The sequence below is a fragment of the Microtus oregoni genome, unplaced genomic scaffold (assembly GCF_018167655.1).
Source record: "Microtus oregoni isolate MIOR12 unplaced genomic scaffold, Mior012 000077F_ref0000221, whole genome shotgun sequence".
Taxonomy (NCBI): Eukaryota; Metazoa; Chordata; class Mammalia; order Rodentia; family Cricetidae; genus Microtus; species Microtus oregoni.
In genome coordinates, this window is record NW_024544029.1 from 2480286 (window position 1) to 2502670 (window position 22385).

The following is a 22385-nucleotide window of genomic DNA, read 5'->3' on the forward strand; positions in this document are numbered from 1 at the left end:
AGAGTGAGGGACTGCCACTCTAAAAACGAGAGACCACTGCTCTAGAATAAGGGACCACTGATCTAGAGCTGGGGACCGCCACTATAGAATGAGGGACTGTCACTCTGGAATGAGGAGCCATTGCTCTAGGATGAGGAGCCACTGCTCTAGAATGAGGAACCACTGCTCCAGAATGAGGAACCACTGCTCTAGAATGGGGAGCTGCCACTCTAGAATGAGGGACCACTGCTCTAGAATGAGGAACCACTGCTCTAGAATGAGGGACCACTGCTCTAGAATGAGGGACCACTGCTCTAGAATGAGGGACCACTGCTCTAGAATGAGGAACCACTGCTCTAGAATGAGGAACCACTGCTCTAGAATGGGGAGCTGCCACTCTAGGATGAGGGACCACTGCTCTAGAATGAGGGACCACTGCTCTAGAATGAGGGACTGCTACTCTAGAATGTGGGGCCACTGCTTTGGAATGAGGAACCACAGCTCTAGGATGAAGGGTTTAAAGAAAGCCCCTTTATTCTCTTTGTTCCTTTTTCTTCTCTTCAGTTCTTAAATCTTTGCTTTGTATTCCTGTAAACTTAAAAAAGAGAGAGAAACCAATCTTTCTTTTTGTAATGGAAAATTCCACTCAAACAGCAAGGTCAGGCAGCTTTCACCACAGCTTTATCTCACCATTTTTAAAAGGCAACTGGCTGTTTAAAATCACTGACCTCTGGCACTGAAACTGACACAAAACTTCTTTTTATTGACTTAAAAAGTACTGTGGTAGAAGGTATCTGTGACAAGTGATTTTAAGGTACAAACTTATTATTAAAAAGAGTCTACACTGGGTCAGTCTGTCCCCATAAAGCAGAATTGGACAGACCATCAAGTACTCAACCGTTCTGTGAACAAAACAAAATGAAACAAAGCCTACAGCTCTTAGTGATAAACCTTAAAAAAGGACTAAGGCGTCACATTCAGACACAACGTGAGAAGAATATAAAGCAAGCTCTTACTTGATATTAAAAGTAAACGAGCAGAGTAGTTAAGGATGTGCTGTGTAACAGAAAGATAATCCTTGGACCAGAATCTCAGCCGCTGGGTTCTCACTAGATTACAGCCCTGGGTTTGAGGATTTACAACACAAGAGATGAAAAAGAGGAGTGGCTGAACGTAAATGCTTGTTCCCAGTCCTTTCCCTGATGTGTGGACATTCTACAGAGAAGGAGGCGGGAAGGAGAAACGGATAAAAGGGATCAGGGCTGGTATGGTGGCATGTGCTTGTAACAGTAGCAATTAGGGGGAAGAATGAATTCCAGGACAGCCTGGGCTACACAGTGAGTTCCAGATAGCCTGGGCTACAGAGCAAGTCCTTGTCTCAAAAGAATTTATATGTGTGTGTGTGTGTGTGTGTGTGTGTATTACACACATCATATATATAATATATATCCTATATCATATGTATCATGTATATCATAGCACATATCATTCATATATATACATATAAATATGTATATATATATATATACATCACAAGATCAAGAAGTATGGGGAAATTAGTAAATATATAAAAAGAAACATGGTGGCGCACACCTTTAATCCCAGCACTCAGGAGGCAGAGGCAGGAGGATCTCTGTGAGTTCGAGACCAGCCTGGTCTACAAGAGCTAGTTCAAGGACAGGCTCCAAAACCACAGAGAAACCCTGTCTCGAAAAAAACCAAAAAGAAAAAGAAAACAAAATAAAAAGAAACAAACAGGAAGCCATGAAGGGGAAGATTGAGAGTAGGCAAAACCTTAATTTGGCTACAAACTCTACTGACCGCAGGAGAAAGGAGAGCTGAATTGTTACGGAGTAGCAGAAACAAAGGTACAATAAAGGTAATCCCAAGTTCTTTTAAAATTAAGTTTTAATCAAACTGTGTGTCTGGTTCATAACAAATTACTGCACATAGGAGTGGAAAACAGTACATTGATAGGAAGATAGGTTTAGAGTTTTCTGGAGACATTTAAGACAGGGTTTCTCAAGCTGTGGGTCACGACCCCTTTGGAGGTCAAACGACCCTTTCACAGGGGTCTCATATCAGACACCATGCCTGTCAGATATTTACGTTATGACTCATAACAATAGCAAAATTACGTTTACGAGGTAGCAACAAAATTTTTTTTTCTTTTCTTTTTTTTTTTTGGTTTTTGGTCTTTTGAGACAGGGTTTCTTTGCAGCTTTGGAGCCTGTCCTGGAACTCTCTCTGTAGACCAGGCTGGCCTCGAACTCACAGAGATCTGCCTGTCTCTGTCTCCTGAGTGCTGGGACTAAAGGTATGTACCACCACTGTCTGCCCCAATGAAATAATTTTATGGTTAGGGGTCACCTCAACATGAGGAACTGTACTAAGTAAGGGTCTCAGTGTTAGGAAGGTTGAGAACCACTGGTTTAGGATAACCTACAAATATTTCACCAAACTGAGGAGAGCCATAACAGCAATCATTAAAACCAAAAGCCAATCATCACTTCATGGGGTAGAGAAGCACAAAGTGCTAGCCAGCCAGGAAGAGCAGTCTACAGCTATACTGATACAGACTCTTCTTATACGAAGAGGCTGAACCGCCGGGCCAGACACTGGGCCAAGGGCTTTACATGGATGCTCCCATCTACACATTAACAAACCCGATTGAAGTTACGTTGCTTTTTTTTTTTTTTTTTTTTTTTTTTGGTTTTTCGAGACAGGGTTTCTCTGTGGCTTTGGAGCCTGTCCTGGAACTAGCTCTGTAGACCAGGCTGGTCTCGAACTCACAAAGATTCACCTGCCTCTGCCTCCCGAGTGCTGGGATTAAAGGCATGTGCCACCACCACCCGGCAGTTACGTTGCTGATTCCTGAACTGCCGAGCCGAGAACCTGAGCCTAAACAGGTGAGTGCACAGCCAGTGTTCTTCGTGTACCAAAGGAACAGCTCTGTTGATCCCTGATGACCCTGGAGTCTGCCTCAGGGCGATGGGTGAGACTCTCTGAGAACATCACAGGAAGTCTGCGACAGCGTCAGGATTCAATACAGGTCTAAACCTAAAGCTAGACTGTCCCTTTCCATCCCTCCTTCAGCCTTCTCTCTGCCTTTGCATCAGTGATTTGCTAAGTCCACACTGGCTCAGCTGCGGTGGTAAGTACAGTCGTACCACGATGGTTAAGATGATGCCCTTTTCTGGGGAGCTCATCTATAGGATGCCTTAAGAGCCAGCTACTCAGTGTGGTTCCCAGGGAGCAGTGGGAGCAGGATTAGATTTTACTGGACTCCAGACTTCCCGAAGTAGAACCTGCACTTTAACCAGCAGCTCAGTGAAAAGTTTTCTGCACCCCGATATTAAGTCTCTCCACTGATGCAATAAATTAATAAGACCAGGTTTAATCTGAGCAAAGCAACTCCTGGGTGATGGGAGGGGGCCTCAGTGGCAGGTCTGTGGGCCTAGGAGGCATGGTCTTGAGCAGCTTGGGGGAGGACTGAAGGGTGGCAGGGTTTAGATAAGGAGAGGAGGGGCTGAGATGGAGCTTCCACCCAAACACTCAAGTGTCTCACACATGGATGAAAGTGTCTTGACGGAGGTCTAATTGACTCTTTATGAGGCTAGCCATCTCAAGCTTAAGCTTCTCACTATCGGGCAATACTTAGGGCACAAAAGAAACAACTGGCCTAGAATAACAGCGAGCATTTATTTGAATGCCTAAGCGGCTCTACTGTACGATTAATTAAACCTCAGAAATGATTCTTATTGTACCCGGGGAAGTGTCCAGACAAAGCTATGAACTGGATGATCTGTCAGCCAAGATCAATATCATCTCCAGCACTTTCTTTAGTCCCTACAAAGAGGCACTGACGGGGAGACTTTCAGTGCTTGGGGAACTCTGTTCTCTTAGACAGGTAAATTGGCCCCGCTCTCCCATAAACGTGAGCTCATGACAGAAGGTGCAAAGGGCAGTCAGTCAGAGCTGGAACCAAGCAAAGATGGCTGAAATACTCCAGGCAAGGAATGCTGGTCACTCTGTGGGGCCTTCAGTACAATTAGCTGTTTGTGTTTAACGTTTATTTACTTTTATTTGCCTCTTGCTGCCGTATGTTGGGTTTAATTGTCAGAGCGAGAAATGAAGGAAGGGTTGGGGCTCTACCACACACAAAGTCCGGAGTCCAATTCTTAGTACCACCAAAACAAACAAAGACAAACAACAAAGCCAGGAACAAAGCAAGAATTCTGAATTATGTCAGTAAAGGAGAAGAAATAAAATGAGGTTAAAAATAAAAAAAGAAGGAAATGCAAGGCACTGACTTTGAGAGGGAGGGACAAAAATTCCATGAAATGTCAGCCAAAGCTCTCCCACACCAGCTGTGGGCTAGTCACCGTCTGTGGGGAAGTGAGCTCACCCCACAGGAGGCCCGAGTCTCCGCGAACAAGGACAAGGGGTGTTCCTTCCACCTACTGCAAATGACAATCACCTAAGAACCCAATGCTCTGTAAGCAAACCTTATAAACCTCAAGGGCGGACTCCAGGCTGAGCTGTAAATGACTCACTTTTAAGGGCCTCAAGGTAACACCGCTGCCAGAAAAAGGCTTCCTTATAAATCCAAAATGGCCTCCTTACCACCGCTGGGTGGAGGTCAGCAGTGGCTCCAGACTGCTCAGGAGCACAGCACACAAAAAACATGCCACTAGTAAAGCCCAGACTTTTGCCGAAAGCCCAGCACTGTATCAGACGCAGAAGGACAGAGGAGAGAGACAGATTTAAGCGGGTCAAGATGGCCCCTTGATTCGCAGATTTTCCTCTCTCACTTCAAGATGTCTGCTTTCAGTGATGGTCTAAGGAGTCACAGTGATATAAGCCAAACACTGAGAGTCAAGAAATAGAGTCAAGGGCTGGGAGTTCAAGGTCAGCCTGGCTTACACAGAGAGTTTCAGGTCTACAAAGACAGACCGTCTCAAAAACTCCAAATAACAGCAATAACAACAACAAAATAATAACAACAACATGGCAGTTATGAAGCTAGAGAGATGCTCTATGGCTAAGAATACTTGCTGCTCTTCCAGATTACCCAAGTTCAGTTCCCAGCTCCCATGTTAGGAGGCTCACAACTGATGGAGGAGGGTCATCTGTCTATGTGTTACTTTCATTGGTTAATAAAGAAAACTGTTTGGCCTGATAGGTCAGAACATAGGTAGGAGGGGAAGACAGAACAGAATGCTGGGAGGAAGAAGGCAGTGAGGCAGACACCATGGAGCCAGCCGCCAGGTCAGACATGCTGAATCTTTCCCAGTAAGCCATCACCTCATGGTGCTACACAGATTATTAGAAATGGGTTAATCAAGATGTGAGAATTAGTCAATAAGAGGCTAGAACTAACAGGCCAGGCAATGTTTAAAAGAATACAGTTTCCATGTTATTATTTCCGGGGCTAAGCTAGCCATGTGGAAGCCAGGTGGAACAAAAAGCTGGCCTGCTCACCCCATCACTACACACAACTGCAGATAACTCTAGCTCCAGGAAACCTGATGCCCTCTTCTGGTATCCACAGGCAACTGCACTCACATGCATACACATATAAAAAGAGATAGAAGCAACTCTTCATGATCACTCAAAAAAGGTGGAAGAAGTAAGTAAATTTGATTCCAATATAAAGAAATATCACTTAACACACTTAGACGGTAATGAGGAAGTGTCTGTAGGGAGGCTTAACCTTCACTACAGGAAGGAAAGGGAACTGTCAATAAGGACAGTCCTGGGCTGGGCTTTCCAAGGCACGCTGCATCAGAATGAACTTCAGACTGTCAGAAATGATTCCTACAAAGACACCTGTTTGTGGCTAGGCGCTGACCCTCCTATCTCTGTCCCCTTGTGGCCTTAACAAAGTGTGCCATTGAAGGCCTTCTAATACACAGTCCTGCAGGATTGATAAGATGGCCCACGGGTAAAAAGCACTGGGCACCAGGCCTGACCACCTGAGTTTGATCCCTGGCACCCACGCATTAGAGAGAAAGAACCAGCTCCCACAGGTTGTCATTCTTACCATGACGTCACACACATCCAATTAAACTTTTTCAAAAGAGCCCCGCAAACCCTGCAGGCCCTACTACTCTCCCAGTGTTTTAGGAGATTGTCCCATAAATTCCTGCAAGGCAAGGCTTCCTGCTAAGGATCCATAAAATTCAGATTTTAAAAAAGTCACTATATCCCAGGATGATCTCAAGTCATTTAAAAATCAAAAAAGTTAGTTCTACCCTGATAATTTAACAGTCTCAGACTGACCTGTACCAGGCCAGCCCCCTCCCCCACTAGTCCCTCCTCCCATCCTTTTTCTTTCTCCTTCATGGACTATTTCTCTCCCACAGTCTTTCGCAGAGTCATTTGGACCTATCGATCACTAATATCATTTAAAATCCATACTTCAAATGCTGTTCAGAACAATAACGCTGTTGTAGTTTGCAATCATCTGTAGAAAGACCACGCAAATGCAGCTCGCAGTTTCCTGATTAAAATGTGTGGCAATGGTTATGGCACACATATGGATACGAGAGGTGATGAAATTCTATAGCCCAATTCACAGGCATAGAGTTTTGAGAAGTCTGGGCTGGTAGGGGTCCAACGTACTTATACGTTTTTATTAGGCTCAATTGAAAGACTCGAAAAGATGAATAAATTACTTCCTATTCCCCTCCTCTGCTATTCCAGGCTGTGTCCGACAGATGTCACATAAGAAATTCAAATCGCATCTTCAAACGAAGCATAATTTTCGTAAATGAATAATTCACGGGAGTAACTGAAAACCGTTCCTTCCCTGGGCGCCACGTGCGGAAAAGGCCTCACCTATTTATCTGGCCGTTCTCGACCTCAGTGAAGTCGTTGGAGTCATTGCTGACATTGTCGTCTTCAGGCACCGTCATGTTCTGCAGCTCCGTTAGCTCGAGGCCGCTTTTGAAATGCATGATATTCAGGGGTCTGCACTCCAACGGTCAGTCCAAACTTCCGCTGCTCTGAGGGGCTTCAGAAGCAGGAAGCAGCAAGTGTCGATGCTTGAGACCCCTAAAACAAAGCAAAATAAAGGATTGTTAAAAGGATGAAAGGCGGCCCTGTGGACCCACAAACCACTGTCAAAGGCCAACAGAAAAGTGAGCAAAGATGACACTTGGAGATGTTGCTACCAGGTGCATTAAAAACAAGTGTATCTCGTAATCTTACGTCTTTTACACATTTCCTCCATTTTCAACTATAAAGTAAGTCAGGTCCCATAATCTTTAGCTCACATTTATAGGAACCTCGTTAGTGGCAGGCAACACGCACTCTTTTATGAACCCGAGTTTAAAAATGAAAACGAAAGGCCAGCAAGACGGCTCAGGAAGTTGAGGCACTTGCTACCAAGCCAACCCCTTGCCTCCTTATTATAAGAAAAAGACAGGAATGTTATAATTGTAAGGAGGCTGGCCTGCCCTGTCACCTGGGTACCCTGTCCCTTTAAGAGACAAGCTCTACCTACTCCCTATCTTCCCCCTTCCAAGGCAAGCTGATTTTCCTTCTCTCTTCCTCTCTCTGTGAAGTCTTCTTCTGAAGAAGCAGCCTCTACCTCCTCCTCCCCCCTCCTCTTTCCTCTCTCTGTCCCTCCATCTCTCTCTCTTTCTCTCTCTTCTCCCCATAACCTCCTTACTCTTATACCCTCCCAATACCCACTAAATAAACTCTCCGTATCCAAGCTCCCTCTGCATGGAGTATCGGGTGGGACCTGCCAGGGTCACCTGCGCCATAAATCACAACACCCATGACCCACAGGTGAAATGAAAAACTCATTTCACCAACAGCCTCTGACTTCCGAATGTGTGATGTGGTATACATGTCCCCCAACCACAAATAAACAGATGACTTAAAATTTAATAAATAATAATCGCATGAACGTGATTTCAGTGATTTGTGATGTGCTCGCCCACAGGGCACAGAGGTATGGACTGCAGGCACAGGCATCTTCATCCCATGAAGCAATCCCAGTAGAATGAGAATGCAAATCCTCAACACATGGCACCACCGGGGATCGACCTACAACCTGAGCGAATTTTATTTTGGAACTCAGCAAATAGTTGATACGTCAACCGCGAGAGATTAAATCAATCTCCTCAATGAAATCACTCCATGTCAGGGAATTAAGGAATTAAAAACTCATAGTCAGAGGATTTTGGTTAATGCACCTGCTTGTCTATTTTCTCATCAGACAGGAAGGACAATCAGAGGTCCTGCTTCCCTCCCACGGACGGCTGGGGCACAGTTCCCGAGGCGACACTGACGGAACAAGTGGGAGAGTTTGGGGACACCGCATGGAAAGCCCAAAGATTGGCCACAGAGGGGAATGAAACTTCAGATCAGACGCAAGGCCACACCAGGGGTGGCGGCACAGGCCTGCTGGAGCGACAGTCTGCGCTTAGACAGAGGGATCTGCTTCCAAAGGGGGGTGGGAGCTACCAAAAGCTGGCTGCCTAGCTGGCTATTCTAAAGTGTCCTTCAAGGACATCTTGGAATGGCACAGAATGTCAAAATGGCAAACCCCTAGAAGGTAGTGCTAGCTGAGTACTTCTCGGTCTTCCTAACTAGAACACTTGAGTACAGCTCCTCGCGCTGTGCTGACCCCCAGCTGTAAAATCACTTCCTGCTACTTTATCACTAGAATTTTGGTAGTGTTGTGAATTGTAATGTAAATATCTGATACGCAGGATATCCGATATCCTGAAAGGGTCGTTCGCCTCTCCCCCCCCCCCCCCACACACACACAAGGTTGAGAACCACTGGACTGATGAAGAACTACAGGCTGCCGATTGAGGGGAAATCAGTTCCCCCAGGGGCCTGGGTCGCCCTTCCCAGTCATTATCCAGTCCCCGTGGTCTGGGGCACTGAATGGACATGGCAGGCTGTGTTTATATTTGCGGATATCTGTGTAACAGTAACAATTAAGAGGTCATGAATGTGAGGAGTAAGGGACTCAGGAGCAGCTACCGGGGAGAGGGTAGGGTGGACATTATGTAAATAACCATCATTAATGTATGAAACTCAAAAAAATTGGATAAATGTGAAAAAATAAAACTCAAGTTTGAAGAAAATACAAATACACAAATTTTCTATGGGGTATCTCCTGGAGAACATCCGATGTATTGTCTGGTCCTGAATACCAAGATGACTGTGACCCAGTTAAGGGAGATCTGATACGCCTGTGCAGGCATCCCGGCAGGCCGGCACACTCTCTGATGTCTACCGAACCCAGAGAAGCGCCCAGAATGATACAATCTGAGGTATAATCTCTTGGCACATGGAACCCACACAGTAATCCTTTTCCTTCCAGTCCCCCATCTAGATGGAAATTTCTCTGGTGTCAGGTGTTTAAACTCCCACAGTGCATAAGTATATTCTAATATCTCAGGTTCCAGGAGCCTCTCCCTCCCACTGCACGGGGCACCTCTGGGAAGCTAGAAAGTCAGAAGTATCTGACTGTTTTGGGGATCTTCAAATAGTGAATGGCTCCCCTGTCTTCTCTGGGCAAAGCTGCATTTCATTCAAGTGACTGGACCCCACTCTCACCTCTGAGCCTCCTTTAATTAAAGCTGGCCTACAATGCAGGTTGCATAATTTCTAAACACGTGATGACTCTTACTTCTAAAACTATGTGATAAGCTGCTGACGTGAGGGGCGACAGGCCCGAGAGGGGAGGATGGGGTCTCTAATCTGTTAAATTTTTCTCTCTCCAAATCAGAAGGTAGTGGGGTGATGGAGGAAGGTCTTTGGTTAATTATAATAAAGAAACTGCTTGGCCCTCATAGGTTAAAACATAGGTGGGAGGAGTAAACAGAACAGAATGCTGGGAAGAAGAGAAAGTGAGCTCAGAGGCCATGCTTCCCTCTCCTGGGCAGGCACCATGAAGCAAGATGCCAGGTCAAACATGCTGAATCTTTTCCAGTAAGACTGATGCTACACAGATTATTAGAGATGGGTTGATCAGGATATGAGAATTAGCCTGTAAGCGCTAGAGTTAATGGGCCAAGCAGTGTATAAAAGAATACACTTTTTTTTGTTATTTCTGGTGTAAAGCTAGCCGTGCGGGAGTGGGTGGGATGAAAAGCAGGCCCGCAGCTCCCTTCAACAGTGGGGTACCAGGAAGGGAGTCTCTACGAGCAGATTATTTTTTATTTTAGTAAGAGATTTGTGTTTATTGTTTGAAGTCAATCTTTCATAACTCTGTGTGTGTGTGTGTGTGTGTGTGTGTGTACGCACGTATGTGCACAAATGCTATCTTAGTCAGGGCTTCTATTGCTAGAACAAAACACTATGACCATAAAGCAAGTTGGGGAAGGAAGGGTTTATTTGGCTTACACTTCCATATTGCTGTCCATCACTGAATGAAGTCAGGACAGGAACTCACACAGGGCAGAAACCTGGATGCAGGAACTGACACAGAGATCATGGAGGGGAGCTGCTTACTGGCTTGCTTTCCCATGACTTGCTCAGCCTGCTTTCTTATAGAACTCAGAACCACCAGCCCAGGGGTGACACTACCTACCATGAGCTGGACCCTCCCTACCCCACTGGGCACTAATCGAGAAAACGTCTTACAGCTGGATCTTGTGGATCCAGTTCCTCAACTGAAGCAGGCTCCTTCCTCTCTGATGACTCTAGCTTGTGTCAAGTTGACACACAAAACCGGTCAGTATACAGTGTGTGTGTGTGTATGTGTCCATGTGTGTGTGTGTGTGTCCGTGTGTGTGTGTCCGTGTGTGTGTGTGTCGGTGTAGTATACAAGCAGCATTAACTTATCATGTAGGGAAATGAACACCACAAAGGCAACCAAAACCCCACCCACTACACCTACGCAAACACAAGTCAGTACAAGTTCATCAAATAGGAAGTTGTCAAGCGCATAAACTAAGTCTCCTTGAAGCCTAACAAGCTCTTGAAGATGAAAACTGGAGAAGGAACAGAAACACCACCAAGTCCATCATGCCTCTTGTCCTGCCTGGGCTTTACTTGGGAAATCATTGATGCTCAAATTATCCTTATTTGAGAACTAAGTGATGATGAAGTTTTAAAAACGGGACCTGGGACAGTGTTATAGAGAAGTTATTTGGGCTGGACCATGAATCTTTCTTCCCTGAGAGGAATACACACTTGATGGAGAGGCTCTAGAACAAACATAAAAGAAATTCCGCCACCTAAAAATAGGCTGCTGAGACTCACTCACTTCCTCCTCCTCATTTTCATTCCTTTTTCTTTCTTGTCTCTTTTTCCATCTCTACCCCCGCAACTTCCCCTATGATTTAACACCGAAGACTTTAGATTGTTTTTAACCTACTTTTTTTCACAGAGCACCAGACTGTAAGGGTTCTGAAGGACAGAAATGTCTTTGCTATTTGTTTCGTTGACATGGCTCAGGAGTAAATCATGAGAACCCGAATTCAAACACTACCAGTCCTCATGAAAAAGCTGTGCGCACTGCGTGTGTCTGTAACACCAGAGTTGGGGGTATGGTGGGGACCGGTGGATCCCCAGAACTGGTGAGCTCCAGGTTCAGTGAGAGAATCTGCCTCAAAAAATAAAGTGGAAGAGATTGAGGAAGACATCCAAGGCTGACCTTTGACCTCCACATGCACACGAGTGAGCATGAGCACCTGTGTGTCCACACTTGTGCACACACATGAACATGTACACACGTACACATAGACTGCATGCTTACACGCATATGCAAAACCAAAAGCCAGTGCCCTGCTGGTCAATAATATAGGGTTTATGAGAAACGCAGTTCTACAAAGGCAGGAAACACCTCTAAGGGTGACCTGCTGTCTCAGCAGGCAGGGATGTTGCTGTCAGGGAGTCACTGTGGGCTGTGCAGCCTTCTGCGGAGATGCTGCCCCTCACAAGGACACCCTCAGCAAACCAACCAGACAAAAGACAACTACAACTGAAAATGTATACATTCAAGAAAATGAGAGATTGTCTTTCTTTTCGTCTTTTGTTTTCTGTTTTGTTTCTGTTTTTCGAGACTGGGTTTTTTCTGTATAGCCCTGGCTGTCCTGGAACTAGCTCTTGCAGACCAGGCTGGCCTTGAACTCACAGAGATCCACTTGCCTCTGCCTCCTGAGTGCTGGGATTAAAGGCGTGCGCTACCACTGCCCGGAGAGAGATTTTCTTCATGTGTGTTTTTAGGTTTGCTTTTTTTTATTTTGCTTGCTTTGAGGTGCAGCCTCATAGTCTAGGCTGCCTGAGGATGCCCTTGAATTTCAGATCCTTCTACTTCTACCTTCCAAGTGCAGACATTACACTTGGGCATCACCATGCTCAGCTTTGAATTTTTTAATATATTCATTTTCACTTAAGATAATAATTTTCTATCCAGAGTTCTATCAACAAACACAAGTCTACATGATCACTGCTAATACCTGGTTAAATGGCTTGATGCTCAATCGTACCCAAAGATGCTCAACAGTGGTCAGTGTTGCCTAATGGTACCCAATGAAGCCCAGGGGTGCCTAATGGTACCCAATGATGCCCAGGGGTGCCTAATGGTACCCAATGGTACCCAATGAAGCCCAGGGGTGCCTAATGGTACCCAATGATGCCCAGGGGTGCCTAATGGTACCCAATGGTGCCCAATGATGCCCAGGGGTGCCTAATGGTACCCAATGGTACCCAATAGTACCCACTCCGTTACTGCTGATGCTCAGATGTTTGATGGAGAGATTGACAGGTAGAGATGGGACCTGAGCTGAGACTTCTTGGTAGAAGTAACACATGCTCAGACAATAGAGGTAGGATATATAGGTTATAGTAATTTGGAACTTGGGTGACTAAGACAGAAGGACAGTGAATTTACGAGACTAGTCTGAGATACCAGAGAGAGCCTTGGACTCAAAAGAAATGGTTAAAACAAAACAAAACAAAACAAAACACCAGGGTCTGGAGAGATGACTCTGCCAATAAAGAGCTTGCTGCATGACCATGAGGACCCAAGTTCAAGTCCCTAGTGCCCAGGTGGAAGCCTAGCAGCTTGCCTGGTACCCCAGTATTGGGTCCAGGAGTTGAGGGAGAGGGAGGAAATGAATGTATCCTTTGGGCTCACCGAGCAGCCAGTCTAGTGGAAATAGTAAATTCTAGGTTCAGTGAGAAACCCTGTCTCAATATATAAGAAGATGGGCCTGGCGGTGGTAACACACACCTTTAATCCCAGCACTCAAGAGGCAGAGGCAGAGGCAGGTGGATCTCTGTGCATTCAAGGCCAGCTGGTCTACAAGAGCTAGTTCCAGGACAGGCTCCAAAGGTACAGAGAAATCCTGTCTCGAAAAAACAAAATAATAATAATAATTAATAATAATGATAATAATAAAAGAAGTTGGAGCAAAGAGATTAAGTGGATCAAGGGTAAAGGCACTTGACACTGAAGCCCGATACTGCCTGAGACCCACATGATGGAAGGAGACAGCCAACTTCCGCAAGTTGTCTCTCTGATGGCTACATGCTTGCTATGGCATGCGCACACAAACACGAACACACACACACAAACACACAAATAAGTAAATAAATACATTTATTATTTTTAAAAAATTATAAAGTGGAAAATGATTGAGGACAACACTTGATGTGAACTTTTGGCTTCTACATGCTTGTGCATATACAAGCACCTGTTCATGCATGTGCACGCCCCCCCCCCCCACACACAGCAACTATACAATTAATTAAATAAAAAACATCATATTAGGATCTTAATGTTACCCTAACTATGATTTCTACATCTCAACCTTTGAAATAATTACAAATCAGAGCTCACTCAGCAAAGGGGACTTTTGATTCTTACCCCAAGAATCCTCATCCTTGGGGCAAGAATTATTATCTCCATACATTTTCACACAGCACTAAAGTAAAATACATAAGACTTCCCTGTGTTATGTATCAGGAGAGGGAATATACAAATAAACTCATCTGGCTTTTAAGTAACCCAGAACCTGTTTGGGTAAACCAAGCCGTCCCACATAAGATGTTAGTACACCATAAAATGTTTTGCGTGACAGAGATCAAACTAACAGAACAAAGACAAAATCCTGGAAGATTTCAGAAATATACATGTTCATGTATTGTATGCACGAGGAAGGAATGAAGTGAAGTAAAGAAGAAAAGGGAGGAGAGATAAATAGAAACTGGAGAAACCAGGACCTGAACTGTGTTTCTTAGACTGAGGGATGATGGTGAGGCGCCACTTACACTGGCGACTGTACTAACGTGCTTAGAGCTAATATGAGGGGGATGGATTTGGCTATCTCAGTATTAAAAGTGGTTGTGAGCTGCCTTGTGGGTGATGGAAATGGAACCTAGGTCCTCTGGACGAACAGTCAGTATTCTTAATTGCTGAGTCACCTCTCCAGCTCCTGTCGTCTCATTTTTATTATGAAGAATGAATATGATCGTGGCTATCCTATCTCAACACCTGGTAGGCATCCTAGCTCAACATCTGGTAGGCATCCTAGCTCAATACTTGGTAGGCATCCTAGCTCAACATCTGGTAGGCATCCTAGCTCAATACTTGGTAGGCATCCTAGCTCAACACCTGAAAGGCATCCTAGTTCAACACCTGGTAGGTATCCTAGCTCAACACCTGGAAGGCATCCTAGTTCAACACCTGGAAGGCATCGTAGCTCAACACCTGGGAGGCATCCTAGCTCAACACCTGAAAGGCATCCTAGCTCAACACCTGAAAGGCATCCTAGCTCAACACCTGGTAGGTATCTTAGCTCAACACCTGAAAGGCATCCTAGCTCAACACCTGGAAGGCATCCTAGCTCAACACCTGGTAGGCATCCTAGCTCAACACCTGGTATGTATCTTAGCTCAACACCTGGAAGGCATCCTAGTTCAACACCTGGTAGGCATCCTAGCTCAACACCTGGTAGGTACCTGGAAGGCATCCTAGCTCAACACCTGAAAGGCATCCTAGCTCAACACCTGGTAGGTATCCTAGCTCAACACCTGGTAGGCATCCTAGCTCAACACCTGGTAGGTATCCTAGCTCAACACCTGGTAGGTATCCTAGCTCAACACCTGGTAGGCATCCTAGCTCAACACCTGGTAGGTATCTTAACTCAACAGCTGGAATCAACTCTAACAGCTAACTAAGTCAGCAGTTTAAGGAAGTATTAACAAACAGGACATGCCAATAGCTACCAAACACATGAAAAGTCCTCAGCACCGCTAATACCTGGGGCTGCAAACAAATCAAAACCACAGAGGAACTATAGCCTCCCACCCATCAGGACGGTTTCAGCAAAGACTCAAGAGATAACACGTGTCAGTGAAGGTGTGGAGAAAGAGAGGCCTTGTACACGGTAGGTGGAAACTTACATCGCAATTTAAAGAAATTAAAAATAGAACCACCATATGACCCAGCAAGCCTCTCCTGGGCACATACCCAAAGGAAATGAAGTCAACACTTCTTGAGGATCTCTGCACTCACGTGTTCTTTGCCACATTATTCTAATAGGCAAGACACCAAGACTAGGGATGTGTCTGCTGATGGGATGGAAGCAGAAACACTAAAACCACAGACAGGCAGACAGACAGACAGACAGACAATGGTCTTATTCTTCCTGGATGTCTCCTCTCCATCAGCTGAGCCTGTTTACACACGTGAGAGTCCCAGATCTCTGCACTTACACTGTACGTACCCATATGCTAACATGGGTCTATTTCAAAAGGTCTCAGATAAGCTAAACAAGTTAACAATAATGCCATCATAATATATACCTCATAATGACCTCATAATATATACATAACCCACCTTTTAGTTGGGTTATCTTATCTAAATGTAATAAGCCAAGGTTGTACTTAACAACGTCAACTATCACTGGGTAAATAAAACAAGAAAAAAATATAGTAGCTAGCCAACCTTAGTAACCACCACACACAGAATCTGATCACTATGAACCCAGAATAGGGGCACACTTTGTAATCTCAGCAGAGAGGCCAAACAGAGGATTGCTGCAAGTTCAGCTTATCTACATAATGAGTGAGCCCACCATGTGCTATGTAGTGGATCATATCGCAAACAAAACAACAGCAAACAGACAAACAAGCAGACGAAAACAAAGATCTGGGGCTGAAGAGATGACCCAGCAGTTAAGAGCATTTTCTGCTCTAGCAGAGGCTCCAAGTTTAGTTCCAAGCTCCTACACGGGGACACAGCTCCAAGGGATGCTGGATTCCCAGGGCACTGCACTCATACATGCACATACCACACAAGACACATAATACACATAATTAAACAATAAAAACAATTTTTTATTAAAAAAAAAAAGAACCTCAAAGATTGCGGGTAGAGAACACAGGTTGCTCTTCCAGAGATCCTGAGTTCAATTCCCAGCAACCACATGGTGGCTCACAACCATCTATAATGGGATCTGGTGCCCTCTTCTGTTGTGCAGGCATGCATGCAGGCAGAACACTGTATGCATAGTAAGTAAATAAATCATTTTGAACAACTTAATAGGGCAGGCAAGAAGGCTACGTAGATTAATACACTTATCCAGTCTAATGACCTGAGTTTGATGCCAGGATCTACATGGTGGAGAGGGAGAACTTCCTCTCAGAGGCTGTCCTCTGACTCTTGAATACATGCCATGGCACTGCGCTGGGCACCGCGTCGTGTGTGCATACACATGCACACTTTAAATATAAGCAAAACAAATATCCAAGTATTATGGTGCATATAATACTTCAATTAAAAGTTTAATGTTGACAATCAAAATCTTTACAACTTGAGATCCTTGGGAGACAGGCAACAACGAAAAGGGTCTTGGAGACCAAGACTGAGGGCCAGCGCATCTCAGAAGCAGGCATCCTCTTGTCTGCGGTGCCAGACCAGCCAACACCAACGGCTAGAGCTTCTCTCTGGCCTCTTAGCTTCTGTCCCACATACTCTCTGTACCTGCCATGTAACCTGTCCAGAGCTGCTCTTTCCTTCCAACTACCTCTGCCCTACTTGCCCCCGCCTTCTCGATTCCCCTAAAGCCATGTTTGACCAGCAAATTCTTGCTCCACCATAAGTGAGCCATGTGACACTGATGGAGGAAGCTCATTGGCTAATAAAGGAACTGCCTTGGCCCATTTTATTGGTTAGGACATAGGTGGGTGGAGTAAACAGAACAGAACGCTGGGAGGAATAGGAAGTGAGCTAAGACTCCACAGCTCTGCTCTCCGGAGCAGACGCCTCAGCAGAGACGCCATGCCCTGCTCCCTGGCAGACACACGCGATGAAGGTCCAACCCAGGATGGACATAGGCTAGAATCTCCCCGGTAAGCGCACCTTGGGGTGCTACACACAGATGATTAGAAATGGGCTAAATTAATATGTGAGAATTAGCCTAGAAGAGAATGGGCCAAGCAGTGTTTAAATGAATACAGTTTGTGTGTTGTTATTTCGGGCATAAGCTAGCCGGGCAGGCGGCTGGGGGTGCTGAGAACACAGCCCCGCCGCTCCTAATTACTACATGACGCCAGGTTAAATCCTCTTGCCTCAGCTTCCCTATCTAGGAAATGACAGCACACTGCTACTCTGCTCATACAGTTATTGTATTAGTTAGGGTTTCTGTTGCTGGGATTAAAACACCATGACCAAAAGCGACTTGGGGAGCAAAGGGTTTATTTCAGCATGCATATCCTGACCACAGTCCCTCATGAAGGAAAGTCGGGACAGAAACTCAAGACAGGAACCTGGAGGCAGGAACCAAGCAGAAGTCACGGAGGAACTTACTGGCTTGCTTTCTTGACCTGCTTTCTTATATAACCCAGGACCACCAGTCCAGGGGTGGTTGAGTCCTTCCACGTCAATCATTAATCAGGAAAACACTCAAATGATCTGGAACTAGCTCCTGTAGACCAGGCTGGCCTCGAACTCACAGAGATGGCCTATCTCAGCCTTCCGAGTGCTGGGATTAAAGGTGTCCGCCACCACTGCCCGGCTATAGGCCAATGTTATGGAGGCCTTCCCAGACGACCTCAGCTGTGCAGGCTGACTTACACAGGTGGGCACAGTCAAAAGCGCCATGGTTTAGCCACACATCACAGTTACTCACAGTGCCTGCCTGAATCTGGCAAGCTAAAATGGCTTTCCTGGGCCTTCTTTCGCTGACTCGTGACCTCTCACCTTGCCCCTCGCCGCCTCCCCTCTTGCCTACTTTGAGATCCCTTACCAGCTGCCTTCCTCTACCTGCCCTAAGGTCAGGGGCAACTCTCTGGCTCTGTTCTTCTAGAACTGCGATTCCAAACTCCCACCCGGTGTAAGGGTTCATCCCACAGGCATCTTTAGATCTCCTTCCCCAGTCTTTGATTCCTCTGCTGTCACAAGGGATTTCCACTCCAGGCTCTACTGGATAACGGCCATGCTGTGCAACACAAAACGTGCTCTTGTGAGACTCGTGTGTGTGTGTGTGTGTGTGTGTGTGTTCATCTGTAAAATAAGAGGGTGGGGGAGGAGAGCAGATCAGTCAGTTCCTTCCTGCTCAGAAATTTCCATAAAATCTTTAAGTCTCTGGCTGCCTGATAGACCTGTCTGAAGCACGATTAATAAAAACTCAAGAGAGAGAAATTGGGGTTCAACCGAAGATCCAAAAAGCAAAACAGCCAGCCACTGACTCTTAGCTGGACTTCAGTCTGAAATGGCAATCCTGCCTCCAGGAATCTCAGAATGAGACTGTGTCTGAGAGCCGTCTCCTCCCGTTTTATAATCCTCGCTAGGGCTGAGATTAAAGGTGTGCACCACTGGGATTAAAGGCATGCACCTCCCGGTTTCTATGGCAACTAGTGTGGCTACTGGGACTAAAGGTGTGTGTCACCACTGCCTGGTCTGTAAGTTTGACCAGTGTGGCTGTTTTACTCTCTGATCCTCAGGCAGGTTTCACTTATTAAAACACAAGTGAAATGCCCCTACAGCTGTCCAGACAAATGTTCCCTGTCACCACAGCTACTGCAGAACAGGATCTGAACCTATCACCTGACCTCAACCAATCTTTCGACTCTTTCACTTCAATCAGCGGCTTCCCCTATGGAAACAGTTGCCAATCCTACCATTTTTCCTTCAAATGCCCACCCTTTCCCTCCATTCCTTACAGCTGCACAACTCTAACCCTCCCACCTTCCCTTCCAAGCCATCTCTGGGGCCCTCCGGTCTCCCAACTATAGAAAAGGATTCTTCCGGGAAACATTTGCCTTGCAGCTTTCTCGTCCCCCACGACCAATCGTGACAGCTCCGAATGTGTACAGACACGGTTCCTGGAGCCTAGAGTTCAAAGCCGCACTTGCTCCTTGCTTCCCCTCCCACTGCGCTGGGACTCGGCAGCCCTGCAGGGGCTCCCATGCAGTTCTCACTGGGTCCTGGGCAGCCCTGCAGGGGCTCCCATGCAGTTCTCACTGGGTCCTGGGCAGCCCTGCAGGGGCTCCCATGCAGTTCTCACTGGGTCCTGGGCAGCCCTGCAGGGGCTCCCATGCAGTTCTCACTGGGTCCTGGGCAGCCCTGCAGGGGCTCCCATGCAGTTCTCACTGGGTCCTGGGCAGCCCTGCAGGGGCTCCCATGCAGTTCTCACTGGGTCCTGGGCAGCCCTGCAGGGGCTCCCATGCAGTTCTCACTGGGTCCTGGCCACACTCCTCACTTTCCATCACGCCTGTGCAAACTCAAACAGGATTTGGTTTTCAATATCAAACCAACCTCCTCTAGTAACCAAGCTGTGGTTATTTATTTGTGGTGAATTCACACATGCCTGCTACGCGACTACACACTGGCTTAGATCAAGGACTCAGATATTTTAATAATGTTTTGTTGTTGTCGTTGTTGTTCAATTGCAGTTTAATGGGAGAGAGATATCGAGGTAACAGATCTCACAGGAACATAGCATAGAACATATTCACTAACATTCAAGATGATGGAAGTTTTTGGGTTTTTTTTTGTTTATTTGTTTGGTTTTTTTGCTAAATCTGCAGACAGAGTGATCCTGACAAGCATGATTCTCCAGAAAGGAGACAAAAACAAGACCATGAGGCAGCACAGACAGGTCTGCTTCACCTTCATGAACCTGCACACAATTTCCTTCCCATTGAATCTGGATAGGAAAATACATTAAAACCATTGAAAGCAGCCTAGTCGAAGGTATCCTGATCATACCCTGACACTGAGCTGCAATGTTTAAGACAGTCTGTGCTGTTTCTAAAAGTCCAGAGGAGAAAGAATATCAAAGCTGTCTGTTTCAAGCAGGAGCAATTTTGCCTATCAGGAGATGTCTCTGGTTATAACATACAAGGGGCCATTGCAGGCTTCCAGGATAGTAGGCCGGGCTGGAAAGGCACTAACCCTCCACAGCAAAGGGAAAAGGGATCGGGCTCAAAATGGCAGCGTGCTGATAAAGTATCGGCCCAGTGTTAAAGAAGGCTCACTCACAACAAGCCCCGTCAGTCACTGGGGACAGACTTCCCACTGCACCCTATCCTATCCAGGGTGTCCCAGGACCTGTTCCTACTACTCCATTATTCTATGACTGTTCAGGTCTGCAGTTATCACCCAAGTTCCTGCTTTCACTATGCCCAAGCTGTGGTATCTGTGAATTAATACCCATATTTACATGTTTCAAAATGGCACTGATTTCTCTGAGATACAAACTTCAGAAGTCAAGTCAACATATAACACTGGATATAGGAAAACAGATTCTATACTACTGTAAAATAATAATAATAACAATCAATATTTGAAGCTTAATTGAATGAGAACACTGGTGTGAACAGTAATACAACTCCCCTTAGCTGACAATGGATTTCTGAAATTACTACAAACGTAAGGAGTCAAAACCAACTTGGAACACTCTAAAGAAAAGCGTGACTTTCTACACATGTGTTCTGTTGTGTTTCTATTTCTGGTCACAGACCAACCTTGTACTAAAAGCAGTGGGCAGTAAGTGTGCTGTATTTAACCCCGAGTTGTGCTCCAACCCATCAAGTCCTGATGAAATGCCTAATACCAATGCAGAGGGATTAAAAGCACCACAGAGTAGCCTGTGAAAAGTGGATTATTTTGACAAAGATACCTTTAAATATGGACTTCAATTTGAAAAGAGGAAGAAGTCCCCAAGACACTTTGCCATTCAAAAACCACAGGATGGTGCAGAAGGCGAAAGATCCCTTTTTTCCTCTCCAGGTCTCTGGAGGTGGAAAGAACTGACATTCTTTCAAGATCTCTCCCAGTTCTCAGACCTCTGGTTTACAGGTTACTTTAACTAAGCAGATGATCCTAAGGAGACTCTTCTCAACATCTGACTCAAGACTAGTTGGTGTCATTCCGGCTGGACATGGGAACCAACCAGGAAACTTAAGAAAAGAAAATCAGAGATCAAGAGTGACCTCATGCCCCACAGATCTAGGATGGGATCTGTGTGTATTTTAAGTGTTCTCCAGGGAGTCTACTGGGAAGTCACCCTTCACATCTACGGCTGGAGAAGAAAGGTTGAGATCAAATGAAGCTCGTGTGTGTGGCCGGGCAGGCAAGGTAGATGAGCCACACAGCCCAGGCTCACAGAACTGGAAAACACTGGTCTTATTCAGGTCTCTCCAACCAGCAGCAGGGACAAAGCCAGTCTTTAGGGTTTTGTTTAGTTTGAGACAGGGTCTTATTGCATAGCCTTGGCTGGCCTAGAACTCACTACCTAGGCCGGGTTGGACACAAACTCACAGAGATCCGCCCACTTCAGTTCTGGAACTGAAGGCATGCCCCACCACACCCGTTGACATTTTTAAAAAGGAATGCTGGAAATCCATGTGTGACGTGACATCCTAATTTTTTTTTCTATCCAGCAACTCAGCCCAAATCATTTTAAAAGTATAACTCACACAAACCACGCCCACAAGCACTCACCAGTTTGCAATCACAACAGAAAGGACTGTGACTTAAGGCCTACTTTTCTCAGTTCTGTCCTCCCACACCCCAGGCCACCGATCCCTTTCCTTTCCCTTTCCTTCGTCACTGCAAGAGACAGAAACTGAGAGGCTCACTTCACGTCTTCACGTGATCCTGGCCTTCTCACTGGAAGGGCCTCCAGGCCTGGGAATAATACAGGCCACGCGTTGTAACCTGAGGTCCCATGATGTCAGCAACTGGGTGGTTTGGTAAAATCAAGGGGAAAAGCCAGTCAAGCTCATAGCTTCACACTGCTAAGATTTCAGCAGGCGATGCAGACACACCATCTCTGATTCTTGGTTTGCGAGCTCTGCTCTAATCTAAACCGCTCCAGAATATCCCCCCGTGCTTCCGTGTCTCCTGCCTGATCTATCTTTGGAGACGGGAGTCAACGCGTCAGGAGATTTTCAAAGACACAGGTTGAATCAAC

General features: G+C 45.9%; 1 protein-coding gene across 6 annotated transcripts in view; it reads right to left on the minus strand.

The window, feature by feature from the left end:
• Slc38a1 (solute carrier family 38 member 1) overlaps positions 1 to 22385 on the minus strand; it is a 97278-nt gene that overhangs the window by 49236 nt on the left and 25657 nt on the right. For all 6 annotated transcript variants that reach the window (XM_041642707.1, XM_041642706.1, XM_041642703.1 and 3 more), the window contains exon 2: positions 6823 to 7038. In XM_041642707.1, the coding sequence (XP_041498641.1) occupies positions 6823 to 6941 (119 nt within the window). In that variant the 5' untranslated portion in view covers positions 6942 to 7038. The remainder of the gene's footprint in view (positions 1 to 6822; positions 7039 to 22385) is intronic.